This window comes from Capra hircus, chromosome 21, assembly GCF_001704415.2.
Source record: "Capra hircus breed San Clemente chromosome 21, ASM170441v1, whole genome shotgun sequence".
Taxonomy (NCBI): domain Eukaryota; kingdom Metazoa; phylum Chordata; class Mammalia; order Artiodactyla; family Bovidae; genus Capra; species Capra hircus.
The window spans coordinates 5,379,387-5,402,461 of record NC_030828.1 but is presented as its reverse complement, the minus strand read 5'-3'; the positions used below and the strand labels follow the sequence as shown (position 1 = coordinate 5,402,461).

At 39.7% G+C, this 23,075-nt stretch overlaps 1 protein-coding gene across 1 annotated transcript in view; it reads right to left on the bottom strand.

Annotated features, from left to right (window-relative positions):
• The window catches only part of CERS3 (ceramide synthase 3), a 157,484-nt gene that overhangs the window by 84,882 nt on the left and 49,527 nt on the right, over window positions 1–23,075 (bottom strand). The window contains exons 5-8 of the mRNA XM_005694924.3: window positions 16,687–16,744; window positions 15,945–15,995; window positions 8,383–8,475; window positions 950–1,078 (exon numbers count right to left, since the gene is read on the bottom strand). Coding sequence (XP_005694981.2) covers window positions 950–1,078; window positions 8,383–8,475; window positions 15,945–15,995; window positions 16,687–16,744 — 331 coding nt within the window. The remainder of the gene's footprint in view (window positions 1–949; window positions 1,079–8,382; window positions 8,476–15,944; window positions 15,996–16,686; window positions 16,745–23,075) is intronic.

Sequence of the window (23,075 nt, the reverse complement as noted above, 5' to 3'; positions counted from 1 at the left end):
AGAAGGGAAAGGCTACCCATGCCAGTATTCTGGCCTGGAGAATTCCATGGACTGTACAATCCATGAGATCACAAAGAGTTGGACCCAACTGAGCAACTTTCACTTTCATTATAAATGAGTATATGTAAATAATGAACAATGTGGCTCTAAGTATAGCAGGACCCACTGTCTCAGGGTAAACAGAACAAAGACACAACAGAAACACGTAGAGAAAAAAATCCTAATTTTGCTTTGTTTCTTATATTTTATATGGCTCGAGATTAGGAAGACTCTTGTTTTAAAGTCTCCTGCTCTGAAACATTGCTTTCTTAGAAAATAAATATCATTTAAATAAACATTAATTCTCATTCCGTAAAGCTGGAGGAGGAACCTGCAGGGCAGTGCAAGCATTCAGTGCCTATTTAACTTTGGCTTACGTGAATATATGGGGCCAATCAGCTTTAAAAATCCACAATGCCATAGTCCAAGTTTTCCTCTTAAAAGATGAGAATTCATTTTTTCTTCAGATACCTCAGCTTACTTCCTAAGCTAATATCTGTGTGCAGGCTGCATAAATGGAATCCCACAAAATAACCCCTCTCTCTCGACTACCATGGAGAAAAACAATTAGAAACTAAAAACTGAAAGCTTTCCTTTCTTTGAGCTTGAAAGATCTGGGGACCTAGAGATATCCACAGACTTTAGGTATTTTCAGAACTGAGGGCTCTGCTAAATCACTCACAGAGAGTTCTTCCTTCCTGTAAAGAGTCACAGTTAACCCAGGACATGGTACTGTTATTAGTTTTTTTTTTTTTTTTTTTTAAATTTTTTAATTTTTTTTTAAATTTTAAAATCTTTAATTCTTACATGCGTTCCCAAACATGAACCCCCCTCCCACCTCCCTCCCCACAACATCTCTCTGGGTCATCCCCATGCACCTGTTATTAGTTTTTTAATGGCAAACATTTACCTCTAGCCAAATATCGGCCACATCATGTACAATCATCACGAGGGTCCCACTGCGAATATAATTAGCACACCAAGAGAAGCTCATCAAACTGACAGCAGCCAGGTGGTGGATGACAGTCGCTAGAAAATCCTACATGAGGGCAAATGGAGACCATTAAGTAAATGCAGCTATTTCCCAATCAGTTGAATAGATAATAATAATAATTTTAAAACTAACAACTTACATCTGTGTATTTTGAAATTTGTAAAATGCTTTCACTTTCATTCTTAAATACAATTCTTATGAGAGAGATAGAACAAGTGTTATCCTCACTGATGAAGTCATTTAACTTTGAGATAACACTGAACAGTTGCCATTTAAGTCCTAATATCTGCTGTTCTTCCCACTGCCCTACACCAGATATATGCACACTTTACACACAAAGTGTAAAGACATATACATACATAAGCATATTCCTATGTACATTTACCTTTATTGTTAATTCCCTGCCTAATTCCAGGAGAGATGTAATAAAATTACACAACCATTAAAATAAGAGTTACTGCATATGAAATAAGTAACAAATAAAAGTAGAATAACTACATTAGTGAAATACTGAAGTATTTTGCTAATACTAAACAAAGCAACAAACAAAAATAAGCACTGGCTAGAATGCTGAGAAGTTGGAACCATTATACATTATTGGTAGGAACGTAAAACGGCATGGCTCCTTTGTTAAATAGTCTGACAATTCCCCTAAAGGTTATACATAGGACTACTATATAGTACAGCAGTTCCACCCCTTGGTATACATCTGAGAAAAATTAAAATGTATGTTCATGTAAAAATTTTCATATAAATGTTCACAGTAGCATTATTCATAAAAGCCAAAAAGGCAGAAACAACCCAGATATCTATCAATTGATAAATAGATAAACAAAATGTAGTATTTCCACATAATGGAATATTATTCATTAATAAAAAGGAATAAAGTACATGAATGAACTTTGAAAACATCATGCTAAGTGAAAGAAGCCAGATATTAGGTTGGTGCAAATGTAATTGAGGATTTTGTTAATTTTAAATCATTATAACTAGGCTCAAACACATCTTTATTAATCAAAATAGGAAACATTACAATCAACACATTTTTGCCAGTGAAAAATAAGTTTGTTTATTCTTGCAGCATAAAAATCTGTGCTTCAATTTGTCAAATTCTTGGAAAGCATTTCCTGACTCCTGCTGGTTGCGGAAGCATTTTGCCTGCAAAAACTTGTTGAGATGCTTGAAGAAGTGGTAGTCAGTTGGCGAGAGGTCATAGAATACCGTGGATGAGGCAAAACTTCATAACTGAACTTGTTAATCTTTTGAAGCATTGGTTGTGTGACATTCAGTTTGGCCTTGTCATGGAGAAGTACTGGCCCCTTTCTGTTGACCAATGTCAGATGCAGGCATTGCAGTTTTTGATGCATCTCATTAGGTTGCTGAGCATACTTCTCAGATGTAATAATTTTGTTCAGATTCAGAAAGCTGTAGATCAGACAGGCAGCAGACCACCAAACAGTGACCATAACTTCTTTTGGTGCAAGTTTGGCTTCGGGAAGTGATCTGGGGCTTCTTCTCAGTCCAACCACTGAGCTGGTCATTTCTGGTTGTCATATAAAATCCACTTTTTATAACTTGTCACAAACTGATCAATAAATGGTTCATTAAAAAATTTTTTTTCAGTCAGTTCATAAGCATAATCCACTTATTAAGCTTTTTCACCTTTCCAATTCGTCTCAAATGCCAGAAGACCACAGAATGGTCGACACAGTTTTATCAGCAACTTCTTAAGTGTTGTAAGAGGATTACCTTCAATGACTGCTTTCAGTTGGTCTTTGTCATATTCCGATGGCCGGCCACTGTGCTCATGTTCAAGGCTCTCATCTCCTTTGCAAAACTTCTTTAACCACTGCTGCGCTGAAGGTTCGTTAGCAGTTTTCTGGGCGAAATGTGTCATTGATGTTGCGAGCTGTCTCTGCTGCTTTACGACCCATTTTGAACTCAAATAAGAAAAAATGCTCAAATTTGCTTTTTGCCTAACATCCCTAGTCTAAAATATAAAATAGACAGCAAGTAATAAGTCATTAGCAAAAAAAATAGAGTAATGTGCATTAAAATGATGTATAATATTATCACAATTTATTTAAGAATATATTCCAATATCAAATGGGAAAGTGCAAAACCACAATTACTTCTCAACCTAATACAAAAAAACATTTATTGTATGACTACATTTATATAAAATATCCAAAAGAGGCAAATGCATAGACACAAAAAGTAGGTTAGCAGCTGCCTGGGTCTGTAGAGGTTAGAAGAACTGAGGAGCAACCATTAAAGGGTACAGAATTTCTATCTGAGCTGATGGAAACAGAATTGACTGTAGTGATGATTGCAGAATCCTGTAAATATAATTTTAAAAAAAACACTGTATTATGTATTTAGATAGAAGAGTTGTATGGTATGTGCATATCTTCATTAAAATGTTTTTCAGTTCAGTTCAGTAGCTCAGTCATGTCTGACTCTTTGTGACCCCATGAACTGCAGCACGTCAGGCTTCCCTATTCATCACCAACTCCCGGAGCTTGCACAAACTCATTTCCGTTGAGTTGGTGATGCCATCCAACCATCTCATCCTCTGTCATCCCCTTCTCCTCTCACCTTCAATCTTTCCTGGCATCAGGGTCTTTTTCGATAAGTCAGTTCTTTGCATGAGGTGGCCAAAGTATTGGAGTTTCAGCTTCAGCATCAGTCTTTCCATTGAATATTCAGGACTGATTTCCTTTAAGTTTGACTGTTTGATCTCCATACAGTCCAAGAGACTCTTAAGAGTCTTCAACGCCACAGTTCAAAAGCATCAATTCTTTGGCACTCAGCTTTCTTTATAGAAAGAAAGCTCACATCCATACATGCCTACTGGAAAAAGCATAGCTTTGACTATATGCGACCTTTGTCAGCAAAGTAATGTCTCTGCTTTTTAATATGCTGCCTAGGTCGATCATAGCTTTTCTTGCAAGGAGCAAGTATCTTTTAATTTCATGGCTGCAGTCACCATCTGCAGTGATTTCAGAGCCCAGGAAAATAAAGTCTGTCACTGTTTCCATCATTTCCCCATCTATTTGCAATGAAGTGATGTGACCAGATGTCATGATCTTAATTTTTTTGAATGTTGAGTTTTATGCCAGCTTTTTCAGTCTCCTTTTTCACTTTCATCAAGAGGCTCTTTAGTTCCTCTTCACTTTCAGTCTTTAGAGTTGTATCATCTGCATGTCTGAGGTTATTGATATTTCTCCAGGCAATCTTGATTCCAGCTTGTGCTTCATCCAGCCTGACATTTTGTGTGATGTACTCTGCACAGAAGTTAAATAAGCAGGGTGACAATATACAGACTTGACACACTCCTTTCCTGATTACAAACCAATCTGTTGTTCCATGTCTGTTTCTAACTGTAGCTTGACCTGCATACAGATTTCTCAGAAAGCAGGTAAGGTGGTCTGGTATTCCTCTCTCTTAAAGAATTTTCCAGTTTGTTGTGATCCACATAGCCAAAGGCTTTGGCATAGTCAATAAAGCAGAAATAGATGTTTTTCTGGAACTCTCTTGCTTTTTTGATGATCCGATGGATGTTGGCAATTTGATCTCTGGTTCCTCTGCCTTTTCTAAAACCAGCTTGAACATCTGGAAGTTCCTGGTTCACATATTGCTGAAGCCTGGCTTGGAGAATTTTGAACATTACTTTGCTAGCATGTAAAATGAGTGCAATTGTGCAGTAGTTGGAACATTCTTTAGCATTGCCTTTCTTTGGGATTGGAATGAAAACTGACCTTTTCCAGTCCTGTGGCCACTGCTGAGTTTTCCAAATTTGCTGGCATATTGAGTGCAGCACTTTCACAGCATCATCTTTTAGGATTTCAAATAGTTCAACTGGAATTTCATCACCTCTACTAGCTTTGTTGGTAGTAATGCTTCCAAAGGCCCACTTGACTTTGCATTTAAAAAAATTTTTTTAATGCTTTTAAAAAAACATAAAATTTCAGTTTCCTTGTAGCCAAAGTAAAACTAATAATAATAATAAAATAACAATACCAGCCTAATTTATTGAGTACTTTCTATATACCATAAAGTGATTTATATGGATTACCTTGTTTAATCTTCACAACAACTGGAGGAGATAGAAACTATTTTTAACTCTATATATGAGGAGATTAAGTTTAGTGAATATAATCAACTAGCTTGAAATGTTAATGAGTGGTGAAGACGGGATCTACACTTAGACAGTGGACTTCAGAGTCTGTGCTTTACCCAATTCTTAACAGATTTTTGTCTCTGAAAGTATGTATTTTTAAATATACGATGTATCAGTTCAGTTCACTTCACTTCAGTCGCTCAGTTGTGTCCAACTCTTTGCGACCCCATGAATCACAGCATGCCAGGCCTCCCTGTCCATCACCAGCTCCTGGAGTTCACTCAGACTCACGTCCATCGAGTCAGTGATGCCATCCAGCCATCTCATCCTCTGTCATCCATTCTCCTCCTGCCCCCAATCACTCCCAGCATCAAAGTCTTTTCCAATGAGTCAACTCTTCGCATGAGGTGGCCAAAGTACTGGAGTTTCAGCTTTAGCATCATTCCTTCCAAAGAAATCCCAGGGTTGATCTCCTTGCAGTCCAAGGGACTCTCAAGAGTCTTCTCCAACACCACAGTTCAAAAGCATCAATTCTTTGGCACTCAGCCTTCTTCACAGTCCAACTCTCATATCCATACATGACTAATGGACAAACCATAGCCTTGACTAAGATGGACCTTAGTCGGCAAAGTAATGTCTCTGCTTTTTAAAATGCTGTCTAGGTGGGTCATAAATTTTCTTCCAAGGAGTAAGTGTCTTTTAATTTCATGGCTGCAATCACCATCTGCAGTGATTTTGGAGCCCCCAAAAATAGTCTGACAATGTTTCCACTGTTTCTCCATCTATTTCCCATGAAGTGATGGGACCAGATGCCATGATCTTCGTTTTCTGAATGTTGAGCTTTAAGCCAACTTTAAAACTCTCCTCTTTCACTTTCATCAAGAGGCTTTTTAGTTCCTCTTCACTTTCTGCCATAAGGGTGGTATCATCTGCATATCTGAGGTGATTGATATTTCTCCCGGCAATCTTGATTCCAGCTTGTGTTTCTTCCAGTCCAGCGTTTCTCATGATGTACTCTGCATAGAAGTTAAATAAGCAGGGTGACAATATACAGCCTTGACCTACTCCTTTTCCTATTTGGAACCAGTCTGTTGTTCCATGTCCAGTTCTAACTGTTGCTTCCTGACCTGCATACAGGTTTCTCAAGAGGCAGGTCAGGTGGTTTGGTATTCCCATCTCTTTCAGAATTGTCCACAGTTTATTGTGATCCACACAGTCAAAGGCTTTGGCATAGTCAATAAAGCAGAAAGAGATGTTTTTCTGGAACTCTCTTGCTTTTTCCATGATCCAGCAGATGTTGGCAATTTGATCTCTGGTTCCTCTGCCTTTTCTAAAACCAGCTTGAACATCAGGAAGTTCGCGGTTCACGTATTGCTGAAGCCTGGCTTGGAGAATTTTGAGCATTACTTTACTAGCATGTGAGATGAGTGCAATTGTGTGGTAGTTTGAGCATTCTTTGGTGGCATTGCCTTTCTTTGGGATTGGAATGAAAACTGACCTTTTCCAGTCCTGTGGCCACTGCTGAGTTTTCCAAATTTGCTGGCATATTGAGTGCAGCACTTTCACAGCATCATCTTTCAGGATTTGAAATAGCTCAACTGGAATTCCATCACCTCCACTAGCTTTGTTTGTAGTGATGCTTTCTAAGGCCCACTTGATTTCACATTCCAGGATGTCTGGCTCTAGATGAGTGATCACACCATTGTGATTATCTGGGTCATGAAGATCTTTTTTGTACAGTTCTTCTGTGTATTCCTGCCACCTCTTCTTAATATCTTCTGCTTCTGTTAGATCCATACCATTTCTGTCCTTTACTGAGCCCATCTTTGCATGAAATGCTCCCTTGGTATCTCTAATTTTCTTGAAGAGATCTCTAGTCTTTCCCATTCTGTTGTTTTCCTCTATTTCTTTGCACTGATCGCTGAAGAAGGCTTTCTTATCTCTTCTTGCTGTTCTTTGGAACTCTACATTCAGATGCTTATATCTTTTCTTTTCTCCTTGGCTTTTTGCTTCTCTTCTTTTCACAGCTATTTGTAAGGCTTACCTACAGTTAATTTTTTGAAAGGTGCTATGAACATGTAAATAATAAAGAGAAAGCAACTACTGAAAAAAATCAAAGTCTCAAAAGTGGGAAAAGGATGATTATGGGGTCATCCTACCTGAGTCTGTCTATTAATAGCTTCTAAATAATGATGATTTTCAAATCTATCCCTTGAGAAAATGCCTCAATTAAAATTTTATATATTCTTAGCCTAAACTAAGTTAATAATAATTAAACTATAGCGATCAAGTTTTCTCAAAAAAGAAATCATTTCAATCAGATATTTCACACTATGTTCTTATGGTTTATTCTGTAAGTTTCTTTTTAGATCTTCAGTTGAGTAGCTGACTGTGCCCTTTAGTGGTAGATAATGTACACCATCACTTAAACATCATTTAGTCAAGCCAGATTGGTTTTAGCTCCTTAATACGAATTCCACCTAATTTTATCATACGAATTTTGCTACAAACTGATCTTTTATAGAGAGCATAACATATAAAGTACATGCCAAGAGTATTTGTCATTTGACCTGTACTGCTAGTGTACACGAGGAAATCTGTGACAGCACTGAGAGTCTTATATGATTTTCTGTACCAGCAAACAGGAATCAGTAGCAACCAAACACTTCCTAAAAATACCTCACTTTGTGACCTCAGAGGATGTATTTAGCATGCCTGTGACTCTGTTTCCCTGCAAATAAAGCAAAGCTAATAGTGCCTGAAGCAGTATTTCCTAACAAGAATCTTGGAAATATTAAAGCAAAAAAAATGTTTTCAAAGTCACTGAATACATAAAAGAATAAAGTAGTCTGTAGTCAACTAAAAGATACGGTTGTAGAATTAAAACTACTAGCACTTTTCTTCTTTGCTCTGAAGAACACAACATTCCCAAACCAAGAGAAAGAAACAGACATCATAAAGGAGAGTCCTTTTCTCATCAAACAAGAATGGAACTTCAAAGTTAAAGTTTTTATAATATTTCACTTTTACAAATACTGATCAAGTCACCAGAGAATGAGCATATTTGCACTATTCTATGTGCTATAAAAGTAAAAAAAACAAAAACCTATCAACTAGAACTAAGAACACAAAAAAATATAATTTAAAGATTAGGATTTGGGGAAGGGGGATGAACATTTTTTTAAAAAATGGATAAAGCAGCTTTGTAAATAAGACACTTACTTACCTTCCTCTTGATATCAGAGCCAAGGCTAAATAAGAGAGACCAATAAAAACTCATCTCCAAAATGTAGTACCAGTATTGGGATGGCAGCAAGGGCTGAGGAAAACAAGAGTATTCACTACTTTAATGCCACCATATAAACAACTCAGTTTAAGGATTAAAAACATTGTTTATACCTATTTGGCTATACAGTCCATGGAATTCTCCAGGCCAGAATGCTGGAGTGGTTAGCCTTTCTTTTCTCCAGAGGATCTTCCCAACCCAGAGAACCCAGTTCTCCCACATTGCAGGGGGATTCTCAGCTGGATTCTGCTACCAGCTGAGCCACCAGGGAAGCTTATATACCACAAATTTCTCTCAAATAGTAATGGTTTACATTTCAACTTCTGAAAAGGAATTAGAGACAATATTTTGAGGCATTTTCTTTCTAAAAAGGGAGACAAGAATTCCAAAATCAAGTTAAATATTTTGTCTAAAATTTAATAAAACTACAACAGGTGTAACTGCATTCTTTTAGCTGGTTGAGAGTTAAATTAGACGGAAAAGTTGTTTTGCTGGCTCAACAAAATTGTTTTATGTTTATTGAAAGGGAAAGGGAAGTCGCTCAGTCGTGTCCGACTCTTCGCAACCCCATGGACTGCAGCCTACCAGGCTCCTCAGTCCATGGGATTTTCCAGGGAAGAGTACTGGAGTGGGGTGCCAGTACTACTCAAATCTGATGTCATAACCTCTTTTCTGGTGACAAGCTGGTGACCCAAATTGGCCCATTCTCAAATGGGACAGTAGTAAAATATATACAATTATTTAGGTAGTCTAAAATGGTCTCCTAAAACACAGAATGAAATTCCTATAGCTAGAGTTTTCTTTAAAGTAAGGGGTGCTGTGCTTCTTTTAGATAAGCTAAGACATTATATTACTTGGTGTGATGGGTTGTAACATTAATGCCCTCAATGAATCTCACCTCATATTCATGTCCTGGTATAGTCAGCTCCAACATGACCAGGAATTTGAATTCCAGGCATTGGTCAAGGGGACATAGCAAATATGATGCAATCAGAGACCTCATAAGCACCAAGTAAGAAACTTGAGGTTAAAGCCTTTGACTGTGTGGATCATAACAAACTGCAGAAAGCTCTTAAAGAGATGGGAATGCCAGACCATCTTACCTGTCTCCTGAGAAACCTGTATGCAGGTCAAGAACAGTTAGAAACCTTGTATGGAACAACTGATTGGTTCAAGATTTAGAAAGGAGTACAACAGGGATGTCTGTTGTCACCCCGTTTGCTTAACCTATATGCTGAGCCCATCATGAAGAAATGCTGGGCTGGATGAGTTACAAACTGGAATTAGGTAGGTGGGAGAAACATCAACAATCTCAGACATGTGTATGATACCACTCTAATGGCAGAAAGTGAAGAGAAATTAAAGAGCCTCTTGATGAGGGTGAAGGAGGAGAGTGAAACAACCAGCTTAAAACTAAATATTAAAAAAACAAAGATCATGGCATCTGGCACAATTACTTCATGGCAAATAGAAGGGGAAAAGGTGGAAATAGTGACAGATTTCCTCTTCTTGGGCTCTAAAATCACCGAGAATGGTGACTACAGCCATGAAAACAGAAGACAATTGCTTCTTCGCAGGAAAGTTATGAGAAACCTAGACAGTGTGTTGAAAAGCAGAGACATTATTCTGCTGTCAAAAGTCCATGTGGTCAATGCTATGGTCTTCCCAGTGGTCATATATGGTTTTGAGAACTTGACCATACAAAAGACAGAGTGCCAAAGAATCGATGCCTTTAAACTCTAGTGCTAGAGAAGACTCCTGAAAATCCCTTGGACAGGAAGGTGACCAAACCAGTCAATCTTAAGGAAAATCAACCCTGAATATTCACTGGAAGGACTGATGCTGAAACATTCAGTATTTTGGTCATCTAATACAAACAGCGGACTCATTGGAAAAGACCCTGTTTCTGGGAAAGACTGAGGGCAGAAGGAGAAGAGGGTGTCAGAGGATGAGACAGCTGGATGGCATCACCAACACAATGGACATGAACTTGGGCAAACTTTGGGAGATGGTGAGGGACAGGGAGACCTGGTGTGCTGCAGTGCAAGAGGTCTCAAAACATCAGACACGACTGGGCAACTGAACAACAAGAAACCTGAGCTACCCTACTGGAGGCCACAAAGTAGAGAATCAAGATGTCCACTGACAAAAATACAAATGAGGGTACATGTGCTGTCCCCTAACCAGCCTGTGAACTAACTGGAAATACATTAATTAACTCAGTTAACACCACATGGAAAAGAACTGCTTGGCTGCACCTAGCCCAAATTGCTAATCCATATCATAAGCAAATACATGGTTGTTGTTTTAAAGTACTAAGTTTTGGTGGTGATTTATTATGCATCAGCATAAACTGACACACCTGAGAAGTGAAGAGTAAGGCTAATACATTAAATGGAATAGATTTCTGATCAACTCATCATCCTTGATAAGGCCATAAAAGAAAGAAAACTTCTGCTTTCTTCTATGACAAACAAGTCTGTATGTGACTAACCCTCCTAGTGAGAACTAGTTTAAAAATATGGGAAAGTACAGGTAATATCTGTTTGAAGGTACCAAGGAACAACCAAAGCATCTTGAAGCATTCCATGGAGCCAAGATTTCAAAGACAAGAAAAATGAATTACATGAAATCTTTTATTTCTAGTGCATCCTTAATTCAAGAAGTACTACAGACCCCACACAGGATAACTTCAAAGAAAACCACACCTATGTATAACAGAAAGTCCATGTTTGCTGATTTACAAGCACTACAGAGCCCAGAGACTCTATACACTCTATATTCTCTGAGGTATAAACATTCCTTTATCTTAAAAATATAGTGAAGAGAAAATATCTAGATATTCAAACACAATGTTATTTCAAACATAGAAAATGTGCAATTGAAACAAATGAAAGAGAGTTTCTAGAAAACAGCAGCTCAGATTTCTAAGCAGAAGTTAAGTAGGACTTTTGGCAATCTCATAGTGCAAGGAAGCAAACTAAGCAAACTGATGTTCAGGGCCAGCCAAGGGAAAGGAGTCCTTGTAAATACTCTAACCTTTTATTTAAAGCCACTTTAAGAGAATGCCCTAGAAATACAGATGAGTTATAAATATATCTGCCTTACAAAGACTGGAATTCACATAAAATCACTTCAAAACATATAAAACTTGAGATGATCTGTCTCAACTCCAACTGCTTAACAGAAGCGAAAATAAGTCCACTCAGAAGGTAGATAATATCATTCCTAAGCATAATTTTTTCTATCATTCAACCAAAAGTTATCAAACAAAAGGAAACAGGGATAAGAAAAAAAATAGGTGATCAAGATATTGGATTTATCAGGCTATGACTTTAAAATGACTTTTAAAATTAACTAGGAACTGAATCGCCAGTCTATGTCTGACGCAGGATACAGCATGCTTGGGGCTGGTGCATGGGGATAACCCAGAGAGATGTTATGGGGAGGGAGGTGGGAGGGGGGTTCATGTTTGGGAAAGCATGTAAGAATTAAAGATTTTAAAATTTAAAAAATAAAAAACTAAAAAAAAAAGGGCAATTTGACAAAAAAATAAATAAAAATTAGTGAGAATTTTTTTAAATATAAGTTTATTTATTTTAATTGGAGGTTAATTACTTTATAATGTTGTATTGGTTTTGCCATACATCAACATGAATCTGCCATGGGTATACATGTGTTCCCCATCCTGAACCCCCTCCCTCCTCCCTCCCGGTACCATCCCTCTGGGTCATCCCAGTGCACCAGCCCCAAACATCCAGTATCATACATTGAACCTGGACTGGCGATTTGTTTCATATATGATATTATACATGTTTCAATGCCATTCTCCCAAATCATCCCACCCTCTCCCTCTCCCACAGAGTCCAAAAGACTGTTCTTACATCTGTGTCTCTTTTGCTGTCTTGCATACAGGATTTTTATAAGAGAACTGGAATCCACGAAAAAGAATTAAGGGAAAATTTGAGAACTGAAAAATACCATAACGAAAATTGAGAACTCAAAGGATGTGCTTCAGAGCAGACCAGACACTGCTGAAACATGTACTAGGGATCTGGAGGATATGAAGTAGAAAATATTCAGAGCTATGAAGTGTCTGAGATTTTACCCTGCTTGCAAGTTATCTTGCCACAGTTTCATGAATGCTGGTAGGATATATGAGACTCCTGAGTCAGAGATAAAGGACAGTTTACTATTCACAGTACTACAGTTGCCAGAATAACAATATTTGGGCCAGTTCTCCCATTCCAATTCCCATGGCTAAACAAAAGGGTTAGTTCATGCAAAGATGGGCACAATAAAGGACAGAAATGGTATGGACCTAACAGAAGGATAAGATATTAAGAAGAGGTGGTAAGAATACACAGAACTGTACAAAAAACATCTTCAAAACCCAGATAACAACGATGGTGTGATCACTCACCTAGAATCAGACATCCTGGAATGCGAAGTCACAAGTGGGCCTCAGGAAACATCACTATGAACAAATGTACTGGAAATGATGGAATTCCAGTTGAACTATTTCAAATCCGAAAAGATGATGCTGTGAAAGTGCTGTACTCAACATGCCAGCAAATTTGGAAAACTCAGCAGTGGCCACAGGACTAGAAAAGGTCAGTTTTCATTCCAATCTCCCAAAAAGGCAATGCCAAAGAATGTTCCAACTACTGTACAACTGTACTCTCTCACACACTAGCAAAATAATATTCAAAATTCTCCAAGCCAGGCTTCAACTGTACACGAACTGAGAACTTCCAGATGTTCAAGTTGCATTTAGAAAAGGCAGAGGAACCAGAGATCAAATTGCCAACACCCATTGGATCATCAAAAAAGCAAGAGAGTTCCAGAAAAACATCTAATTCTGCTTTATGGACTCTGCCAAAGCCTTTGACTGTGTGGATCACAACAAATTGGAAAACTCATGAAGAGATGGGAATACCAGACCATCTGACCTGCCTCTTGAAAAATCTGTATGCAGGTCAAGAAGCAACAGTTAGAACTGGGCATGGAATAAGACTGGTTCCACAGTGAGAAAGGAGTATATCATCAAGGCTGTATATTGTCACCCTGCTTATTTAACTTCTATGCAGAGCACATCATGTGAAATGTCAGGCTGGATGAAGTACAGCTGGAATCAAGATTGCCAGGAGAAATATCAATAACTTCAGATATGCAGATGACACCACCCTTATGGTACAAAGACGAACTGAAGAGCCTCTTGATGAAAGTCAAAGAGGAGAGTCAAAAAGTTGGCTTAAAGCTCAACATTCAGAAAACTAAGATCATGGCATCCAGTCCAATCATTTCATGGCAAATAGATGGAGAAACAATGGAAACAGTGACAGACTATCTTGGGGGCTCCAAAATCACTGGAGATGGTGACTGCAGCCATGAAATTAAAAGACGCTTACTCCTTGGAAGAAAAGCTATGATCAACCTAGAGAGCATATTAAAAAGCAGAGACATTACTTTGCCAATAAAGGTCCATCTAGTCAAAGCTATGTTTTTCCAGTAGTCATGTATGGATGTGAGAGTTGGACTATAAAGAAAGCTGAGTGCCGAAGAATTGATGCTTTTGAACTGTAGTGTTGGAGAAGACTCTTGATAGTCCTTTGGACTGCAAGGAGATACAACGAGTCTATCCTAAAGGAAATCAGTCCTGAATATTCATTGGAAGGATTGATGCTGAAGCTGAAGCCCCAATACTTTGGCTACCTGATGTGAAGAATGGACTCACTAGAAAAGACCCTGATGCTGGGAAAGATTGAAGGTGGGAGGAGAAGGGGACAACAGAGGATGAGATGGTTGGATGGCATCACTGACTTGATGCACATGAATTTGAGTAAACTCCGGGAGTTGGCAATGGACAGGGAGGCCTGGTGTGCTGCAGTCCATGGGGCTGCAAAGAGTCGGACACAACTGAGTAACTCAACTGAACTGACATTTGCACATGCAGTGGGTTTTGTTACCACACAGAAACCCTGAAATAGGGAACCTAATATCTTTCATAATGGACAATAACATGTATATGTTGTTCCAGTGGAGAGACTGCCTCCATCTTCCAAGCTTGTTTGCCATACAAACATCCTTCAAAAGACAATACAGAACAAAAGCTAGCCTGCGTTTCACTTCATATGACATGCAGAAATGCAAGAGATCTGTGGAGAACTGTGTTCCTATAGACTGAAGCAGTGAGTCAGAGGATAGAAAATATGAGAAAAAGCATGTAAGAGATTTGGGACCTAGTGTAAAAGTCTAGCATATTAGCTCACTTGTAAATTGAAATTCCAGAAAGAGAGGAGAGAGAAAAAAGAAGAGAAGCAACAGCTAAGAATTTTTCAAAATGGATTTAAGACATCAAGCTACATATTCAAGAATTACTATGGACAATAAGCAGGATAAATTCAAAGACGACGACATTTATGCCTATCACAATCATACTGCTGAAAGACAAATACAAAATGTTTAAAACAGAGGAATAAAAAGACATCATTCAAAGAAGCAAAAATAGAATGGACAACCGAATTAAAGAAACTGAAGGGATCCAGAAGACAATGGAATGACATTTTTAAAGTGCTCCAAGAAAATAACTAGTAACCTAGAATTCTATGCCCAGCAAAACTCCTTTTAAAAAATAGGGTAAAATGATGACATTTCCAGACAAGCAAACCAAAGGGGCTTCTTCAGCCATAAGGATAATAATGCCAGATGAAAGTGTGGAAATGCAAGATGCCAAATAATATCAAGGAAAGGGCAAATTGACATTTACAAATCAATTATAGTAGTGACTTGTAGGCTTTTAAATATTTGAAGGAGGAGATAGGCATAGTCTGATGACCTTTCACTGACTGGAAAGAGATAAGAGCATTAATTTGTATCAGACTCTAAGAATTGAAGAATGCAAAAGGTAATCTCTTGGAAAACTACTGAAAGAATGTGTGCATGCATGCTAAGTCACTTCAGTCGTGTCTGACTCTTTCAGACCCTATGGACTATAGTCCGCCAGGCTCCTCTGTCCATGGTAAAAATGGTCCAGGCAAGAATACTGGAGTAGGTTGCCAGGCAACCAGGGGAATCGTCCTAACCCAGAGATTGAACCCATGTCTCTAATCTCCTTCACTGACAGGCAGGTTCTTTACCACCAGTGCCTGCATAACTGAAAAGCTAATATTAGGGAAGAAATAAGAGTAATAATTTTAAAAACTTCACTGTCCTATAAAAAAGTAATGAGAGCATTATTTTAAAAAGGAAATGTATCCAGTGCTACAAGTAGAAAATAAACAGTAAGATGGTAAATTTAAACTCAAATAGATAATTACATTAACCATAAGCAACGTAAAGGAATGAGACAAGTGATGGGTAAATAACGAACAAGAATGAGTAAGCTCCAGTAGACAAAGCGCCATGGACTGCACGAAAGTGGACACAGAGCAGGAAAGGACTCAGACCTAACTCAGGGGGCAAGCTGCTGAGGAGGGGAGGGACTACATCAGGGGACTTACCTGTCTGGGATAGCCATTCCAAACTTCCCACAGGTCATAGACCCAAGGTTTCTGAAAAAGCAAGGAACCAAGAGAAACTGTTCAGAGTCAAGGGCTGATTTCAGCAGAAACCTAAGCCCTTCCTGATGTCGCTGACAGGAAGGAAACATGCACAGTAAGATACTTTCATTACATTCCTCCTCCTCCAGCATTATCTCCCTTCTTCCGCAGGTATTTCTACTTATTCTTATATAATACTTCTGTGACATGCAAGAGTTAATCTATTGAGTCTGGGATCGATAATAGTCCTGATTCTCAAAGGAAATTATTTACTTCAAACAAGTACGTCTTCTAATGAAATTGTTTCTGGGCCAATTAGATTACTGCTTCTGTAGCAATAAAAAATCTTGAAATATTCATAGCAATAAAATATCTTAAGTGAAAACTTAAAAGAATCTTTAGAGACATCTCCAAAAGCTAGTTATCTTTTTTTCTGTTAACAATTTACTATTAATTTTATACATCACTTAATGAGATAATCGTTTAATAATTATTTTAATAGACAATGCAAAGGGAATATGATATGGAGAGATTTGATTTCTGATGGGCAAGTAATGAAAGTCTTCATAAACAAGTGATTAGAGTGAATAGAGGTTTAAAAGCTGGCTACCTTATTGAAAGTATATCTCAAGGGATTCATAAGCAGGAATTTTTAAAATTAAAGACAAATTACAGTCAAAGATATATCAGAAAGAAAACTTACATCATAAAGAAATGCAATTCCAGCAATGGTAATAATTAGGTAAAATGTAAATCGCCAGCTGCCAAAAGAAATAAAACACTTGTTAAGATGACTGACATCTGAGGAGAAAAACATTTTGTATAACAGTTTGGAAAGAATGAACATTCTGGAGTCAGAAAAATCCAAGTTAATATCCTGATTCTGCCACTTGTTGGATGGCTAAAAGTTCAAGTATGTCACTTAACTCAAGGACCCTTAATTTCTTCATCCATAAGATGAAAATAACAAAACTTACCTCTAAATGTAAAAATATTGAAGATAACTTATGCAAAATTATGATATAGTGTCTGGTATGAAGTAAGCAACCAGTGTTAGCTATCATTACTACTAATATGCCTAGCCTAGTTCCTGACACACAATAAATGATGTCTGATTATCAGTTCAGTTCAGTGCAGTCACTCAGTCATGTCCGACGCTTTGGGACCCCATGGTCCCAATACAGCTCCTATTGATAGTACGTAGTGGAAACGTGCGACTACATAATGTGTCGTGGAGGACAATATCAAGGGAGGAGTTGACAATATGAGTCCCCCATGGACTGCAACATGCCAGGCCTCCCTGTCCATCACCAACTCCCAGAGTTTGCACAAACTCATGTCCATTGAGTTGGTGATGCCATCTAACTATCCCACCCTCTGTCGTTCCCTTCTCCTGCCTTCAATCTTTCCTGGTATCAGGGTCTTTTCAAATGAGTCAGTTCTTTGCATCAGGTGACCAAAGTATTGGAGCCTCATATTAAAAAGCAGAGACATTACTTTGCCAACAAAGGTCCATCTAGTCAAGGCTATGGTTTTTCCGGTAGTCATGTATGGATGTGAGAGTTGGACTATAAAGAAAGCTGAGCACCGAAGAATTGATGTTTTTGAACTGTGGTGTTGGAGAAGACTCTTGAGAGTCCCTTGGACTGCAAGGAGATCCAACCAGTCCATCCTAAAGGAGATCAGTCCTGGGTGTTCATTGGAAGGACTGATGCTGAAGCTGAAACTCCAATACTCTGGTCACCTGATGCAAAGAGCTGACTCATTTGAAAGGACCCCTGAAGCTGGGAAAGATTGAGGGCAGGAGGAGAAGGGGACGACAGAGAATAAGATGGTTGGGTGGCATCACTGATGCCAATGAGTTTGGAATGAGTCTGGGTAGGCTCTGGGAATTGGTGATGGACAGGGAGGCCTGGCACGATGCAGTCCATGGGAACACAAAGAGTTGGACACGAATGAGCAACTGAACTGAACTAAACTGGAGGCCATTCCTCAGTTCACACAGCCAAGCAGTGACACAGTCAAGTCAGTAACATAGGTCTTTGAACCCTGAATCCAGTAGTGTTTTTGGAAAACTGTCACTGCTTCTAAGCTTCATGATGGTTTTCCTTCATGGCTTGTTTTGATTAAGGAAAAACATAGGGTTCAATTACTCAGAAAGTTGAACCACAAAGTGAGCCAGTTGAGACTCATTCTCACTTGTTTCATTTAGTGTTGGTTCAACAAAGCCACGTGCTTAAATGTAGAGAGCATTTCCTTGATCCTTATTCTGGCCAAACAAGAAGTACAAAAATGAGATGATGAGATCTGCCAGACCCAAAGGAAGCCATCAGCGTGGCAGCACATCTCGTATCATTTGTGTCTCAAACATGTATTGATCTCTTAAACCTGTTTCAGGAACCTTGCTAAGCATACTTGTGTGACGCCATATTTTCTTCTTTACAACAAGCTTATGAAGAAGCTCCTTTTGTGGGTTGTTGCTTGGTTCTCACAACAACACTAAAATGTAGATGAGATGAAGACTAAAGAATGCTAAACTTGAGAGAGATCACATAATTTACCCAAGACTGTATAGTAACAACCAGTATTGTTGTTCAGTCACTAAGTCGTGCGACTCCACGGACTGCAGCATGCCAGGCTTCCCTGTCCACTATCTCCCGGAGTCTGCCCAAATTCATGTCCATTGAGTCAGTGATACCCTCTAACCATCTCATCCTCTGCCTCTTGCTTCTCCTTTTGTTTCCAATCTTTCCCAGGATCAGGATCTTTTCCAATGAGTCAGCTTGCTGCATCAGATGGCCAAAGTATTAGAGCTTCAGCATCAGTCCTTCCAATGAATATTAAGGGTTGATTTCTTTTAGAATTGAATGGTTTGATCTCCTTGCAGTCCAAGGGACTGTCAAGGGATTTCTCCAGCACCACAATTCAAAAGCATCAATTCTTTGCTGTTCAGTCTTCTTTATGGTCCAACTCTCACATCCATACATGACAAATGGGAAAAACATAGCTTTGACTATACAGACCTTTGTTGGCAAAGTGATGTCGCTGCTTTTTAATACACTGTCTAGGTTTGTCATGACTTTCTTTCCAAGTAGCACGCATCTTTTAATTTCATGGCTACAGTCACCATCCGCAGTGATACCAGAGCCCAAGAAAATAAAATCTGTCCCAATCAGATGCAAGAGTAAAATCCAAGCTTCACATCTTCCCAGACTAGCCCTATCAGGTCTATTATACTATTCCAGGGGTTCTCAAAGTCAGGGATCTCTGACATCAAACACTTTCACAATGATAATGAAATGTTATTTGTCTCATTTCTTACTCTCATTTTCTCCCAAGTGTCCAGTGGCATTTCCCAGAGGCTACATGTCCTGTGATGGTATCTTTGCTCTGATAGCTGATGACATATGTGCTTGTGTAGTCTCATATTTTAATTTCCATTTCTAGTACGGTAGACATCAATAGGTATAACTTACACAAGCAGATGCTCTTTGGGGTCTGTGATAGCTTTTAAGAGAACAAAGGAGTCCTGAAACCAAAAAGCTTGGGAGCTGCTGTGCTTCACTAATTGTCCTTGCTTCAGATGAACCTAAGGTAGTAAAATGTCCTTTTTTTCCAGGAATGGCTGAGACAAACATAATTGTGAGGGAGGAAAAAAAAACTCTTGGAAAAAATGAAATTGACTGGTCAGACACAGACGGCAAAGTTGAAAGATGAAGGCCTGCTGAGTGAGATCAGGGAGGAGCTGGACAGCGGAACCTCGGGCTACATGAGACAGGACAAACATGGCTCTCCATGGTGACGGGGCAGCATGGAGAAGGTGGTGGACCCGCCCAGTGGGCAGCTGGGCAAGTGGCAGTCCACCCAGCAGGACGACAGTGCCTCCCACCAGCACGAGATGCACCAGGCACTTGGAAACTGTGTGTGTGCATGCTTAGTCATGCTGGACTCCTTGTGACCTCATGGCCTATAGCGTGCCAGGCTCCTTTACCCATGAAACTTTCCAGGCAAGAATACTGGAGCAGGTTGCTATTCCTCTTCCAGGGGATCTTCCCACCCCAAGGACTGAACCTGCATCTCTTATGTCTCCTGCATTGGCAGGCAGATTCTTTACCACTGAGCCACTGGGAAAGCTCACTTGGAAACTGTTTGGTGTTTAATTAAATTTCTCATTGTTAAAAAGAAAAGTGATCAGTTAGTATGGAATGTGATTTTAAAATGAAGGATTCACTATGGATTAAAATCCTGAATGCTATAAAACAGGGCTTAGGGGTCACCCTTACAGAAAGTAATCAAGGAAACAATACACTGAACTTAAGGTGTTCAGAGATTAACCATCCTGGTATCGTGGATAAGTGCTGGCCTGCTGGAGAATAATTTCTAAGAGTTCTTTGTTGGGGAATACGTTTCCTGAAGAAGCGCGCTGGGCTGCGAAGGACCGCGCAAAAGCACGGCCGAGAGGAGCTACCCCTTGCCGAAGGTCAGGGACAGCGATTGAGAGTGCCAGGCTGCATCGGCACAGGAGCGGCCAAAAGAAGCTACCCCATGTCCTAGGTCAGGGGTAGTGGCCAAGAGGAGCTACCACACGCTGGAGGTGAGGGCGGTGGCCAAGAGGAGCTACCACACGCCCGAGGTCAGGGGAGGCGGCTGAGAGGAGCAACTCCACACCCAAGGTCAGGAGGGGCGGCGGTTGGAGATACCCCTCGTCCAAAGTAAGGAGCAGCAGCTGACATTCCAGGTCAGGGAATGTCAGGTCACCGCCCCGACCTTCGGCAAGGAGTAGCTCCTCTCGCCATGCTTCTGCGTGATCCGTCACAGCCGACGCACTTCTGCACGGTCCCACACGGCTGTGAAGAGATACCCCATGTCCAAGGTAAGAGAAACCCAAGACAGTAGGTGTTGCAAGAGGGTATCAGAGGGCAGATACACTAAAACCATAATCACACAAAACTAGCCAATCTGATCTCCTGGACCACAGCTTTGCCTAACTCAATGAAACTAAGCCATGCCGTGGGGGGCCACCCAAGATGGGAGGGTCATGGTGGAGAGGTCTGACAGAATGTGCTCCACTGGAGAAGGGAATGGCGAACCACTTCAGTATTTTTACGTTGAGAACCCCATGAACAGTATGAAAAGGCAAAATGATAGGATACTGAAAGGGGAACTCCCTGGGTCGGTAGGTGCCCAGTATGCTACTGGAGATCAGTGGAGAAATAACTCCAGAAAGAATGAAGGGATGGACCCAAAGCAAAAACAATACCCAGATGTGGATGTGACTGGTGATAGAAGAAAGCTCCGATGCTGTAAAGAGCAATATTGTATAGGAATCTGGAATGTCAGGTCCATGAATCAAGGCAAATTGGAGGTGGTCAAACAGGAGATGGCAAGAGTGCACGTCGACATTCTAGGAATCAGCAAACTAAAATGGATTGGAATGGGGGAATTTAACTCAGATGACCATTATATGTACTACTGTGGGCAGGAATCCCTTAGAAGAAATGGAGTAGCCATCATGGTCAACAAAACAGTCTGAAATGCAGTACTTGGATGCAATCTCAAAAACAACAGAATGATCTCTGTTCATTTCCAAGGCAAACCATTCAATATCACAGTAATCCAAGGCTATGCCCCAACCAGTAACACAGAAGAGACTGAAGTTGAATTGTTCTATGAAGACCTACAAGACCTTCTAGAACTAACACCCACAAAAGAAGTCCTTTTCATTATAAGGGACTGGAATGAAAAAGTAGAAAGTCAAGAAACACCTGGAGTAACGCACATTTGGCCTTGGAATACGGAATGAAGCAGGGCAAAGGCTAATAGAGTTTTCCAAGAGAACGCACTGGTCATAGCAAACACCCTCTTCCAACAACACAAGAGAATAATCTACACATGGACATCACCAGATGGCCAACACCGAAATCAGATTGATTATATTCTTTGCAGCCAAAGATGGAGAAGCTCTATACAGTCAGCAAAAACAAGGCTGGGAGCTGACTATGGCTCAGATCATGAACTCCTTATTGCCAAATTCAGACTGAAATTGAAGTAAGTGGGGAAAACCACTAGACCAATCAGGTATGACCTAAATAAAATCCCTTTTGATTATACAATGGAAGTGAGAAATAGATTTAAGGGCCTAGATCTGATAGACAGAGTGCCTGATGAACTATGGACGGAGGTTCGTGACATTGTACAGGAGACAGGAATCAAGACCATCCCCAAGGAAAAGAAATGCAAAAAAGCAAAATGGCTATCTGAGGAGGCCTTAAAAATAGCTGTGAAAAGAAGAGAAATGAAAAGCAAAGGAGAAAAGGAAAGATATAAGCATCTGAATGCAGAGTTAAAAAGAACAGCAAGAAGAGATAAGAAAGCCTTCCTCAGCAATCAACACAAAGAAACAGAGGAAAACAACAGAATGGGAAAGACTAGAGATCTCTTCAAGAAAATTAGAGATACCAAGGGAATATTTCATGCAAAGATGGGCTCGATAAAGGACAGAAATTGTATGGACCTAAGAGAAGCAGAGGCCTGGCATGCTGCGATTCATGGGGTTGCAAAGAGTCGGACATGACTGAGTGACTGAACTGAACTGAAGCAGAAGATTTTAAGAAGAGGTAGCAAGAATACACAGAAGAACTGTATAAAAAAGAGCTTCACGACCAAGATAATCACAATAGTGTGATTACTCACCTAGAGCCAGATATCCTGGAATGTGAAGTCAAGTGGGCCTTAGAAAGCATCACTATAAACAAAGCTAGTGGAGGTGATGGAATTCCAGTTGAGCTATTTCAAATCCTGAAAGATGATGCTGTGAAAGTGCTGCACTCAATATGCCAGCAAATTTGGAGAACTCAGCAGTGGCCACAGGACTGGAAAAGGTCAGTTTTCATTCCAATCCCAAAGAAAGGCAATGCCAAAGAATGCTCAAACTACCACATAATTGCGCTCATCTCACACGCTAGTAAAGTAATGCTCAAAATTCTCCATGCCAGGCTTCAGCAATACGTGAACCATGAACTTCCAGATGTTCAAGCTGGTTTTAGAAAAGGCAGTGGAACAAGAGATCATATTGCCAACATCCGCTGGATC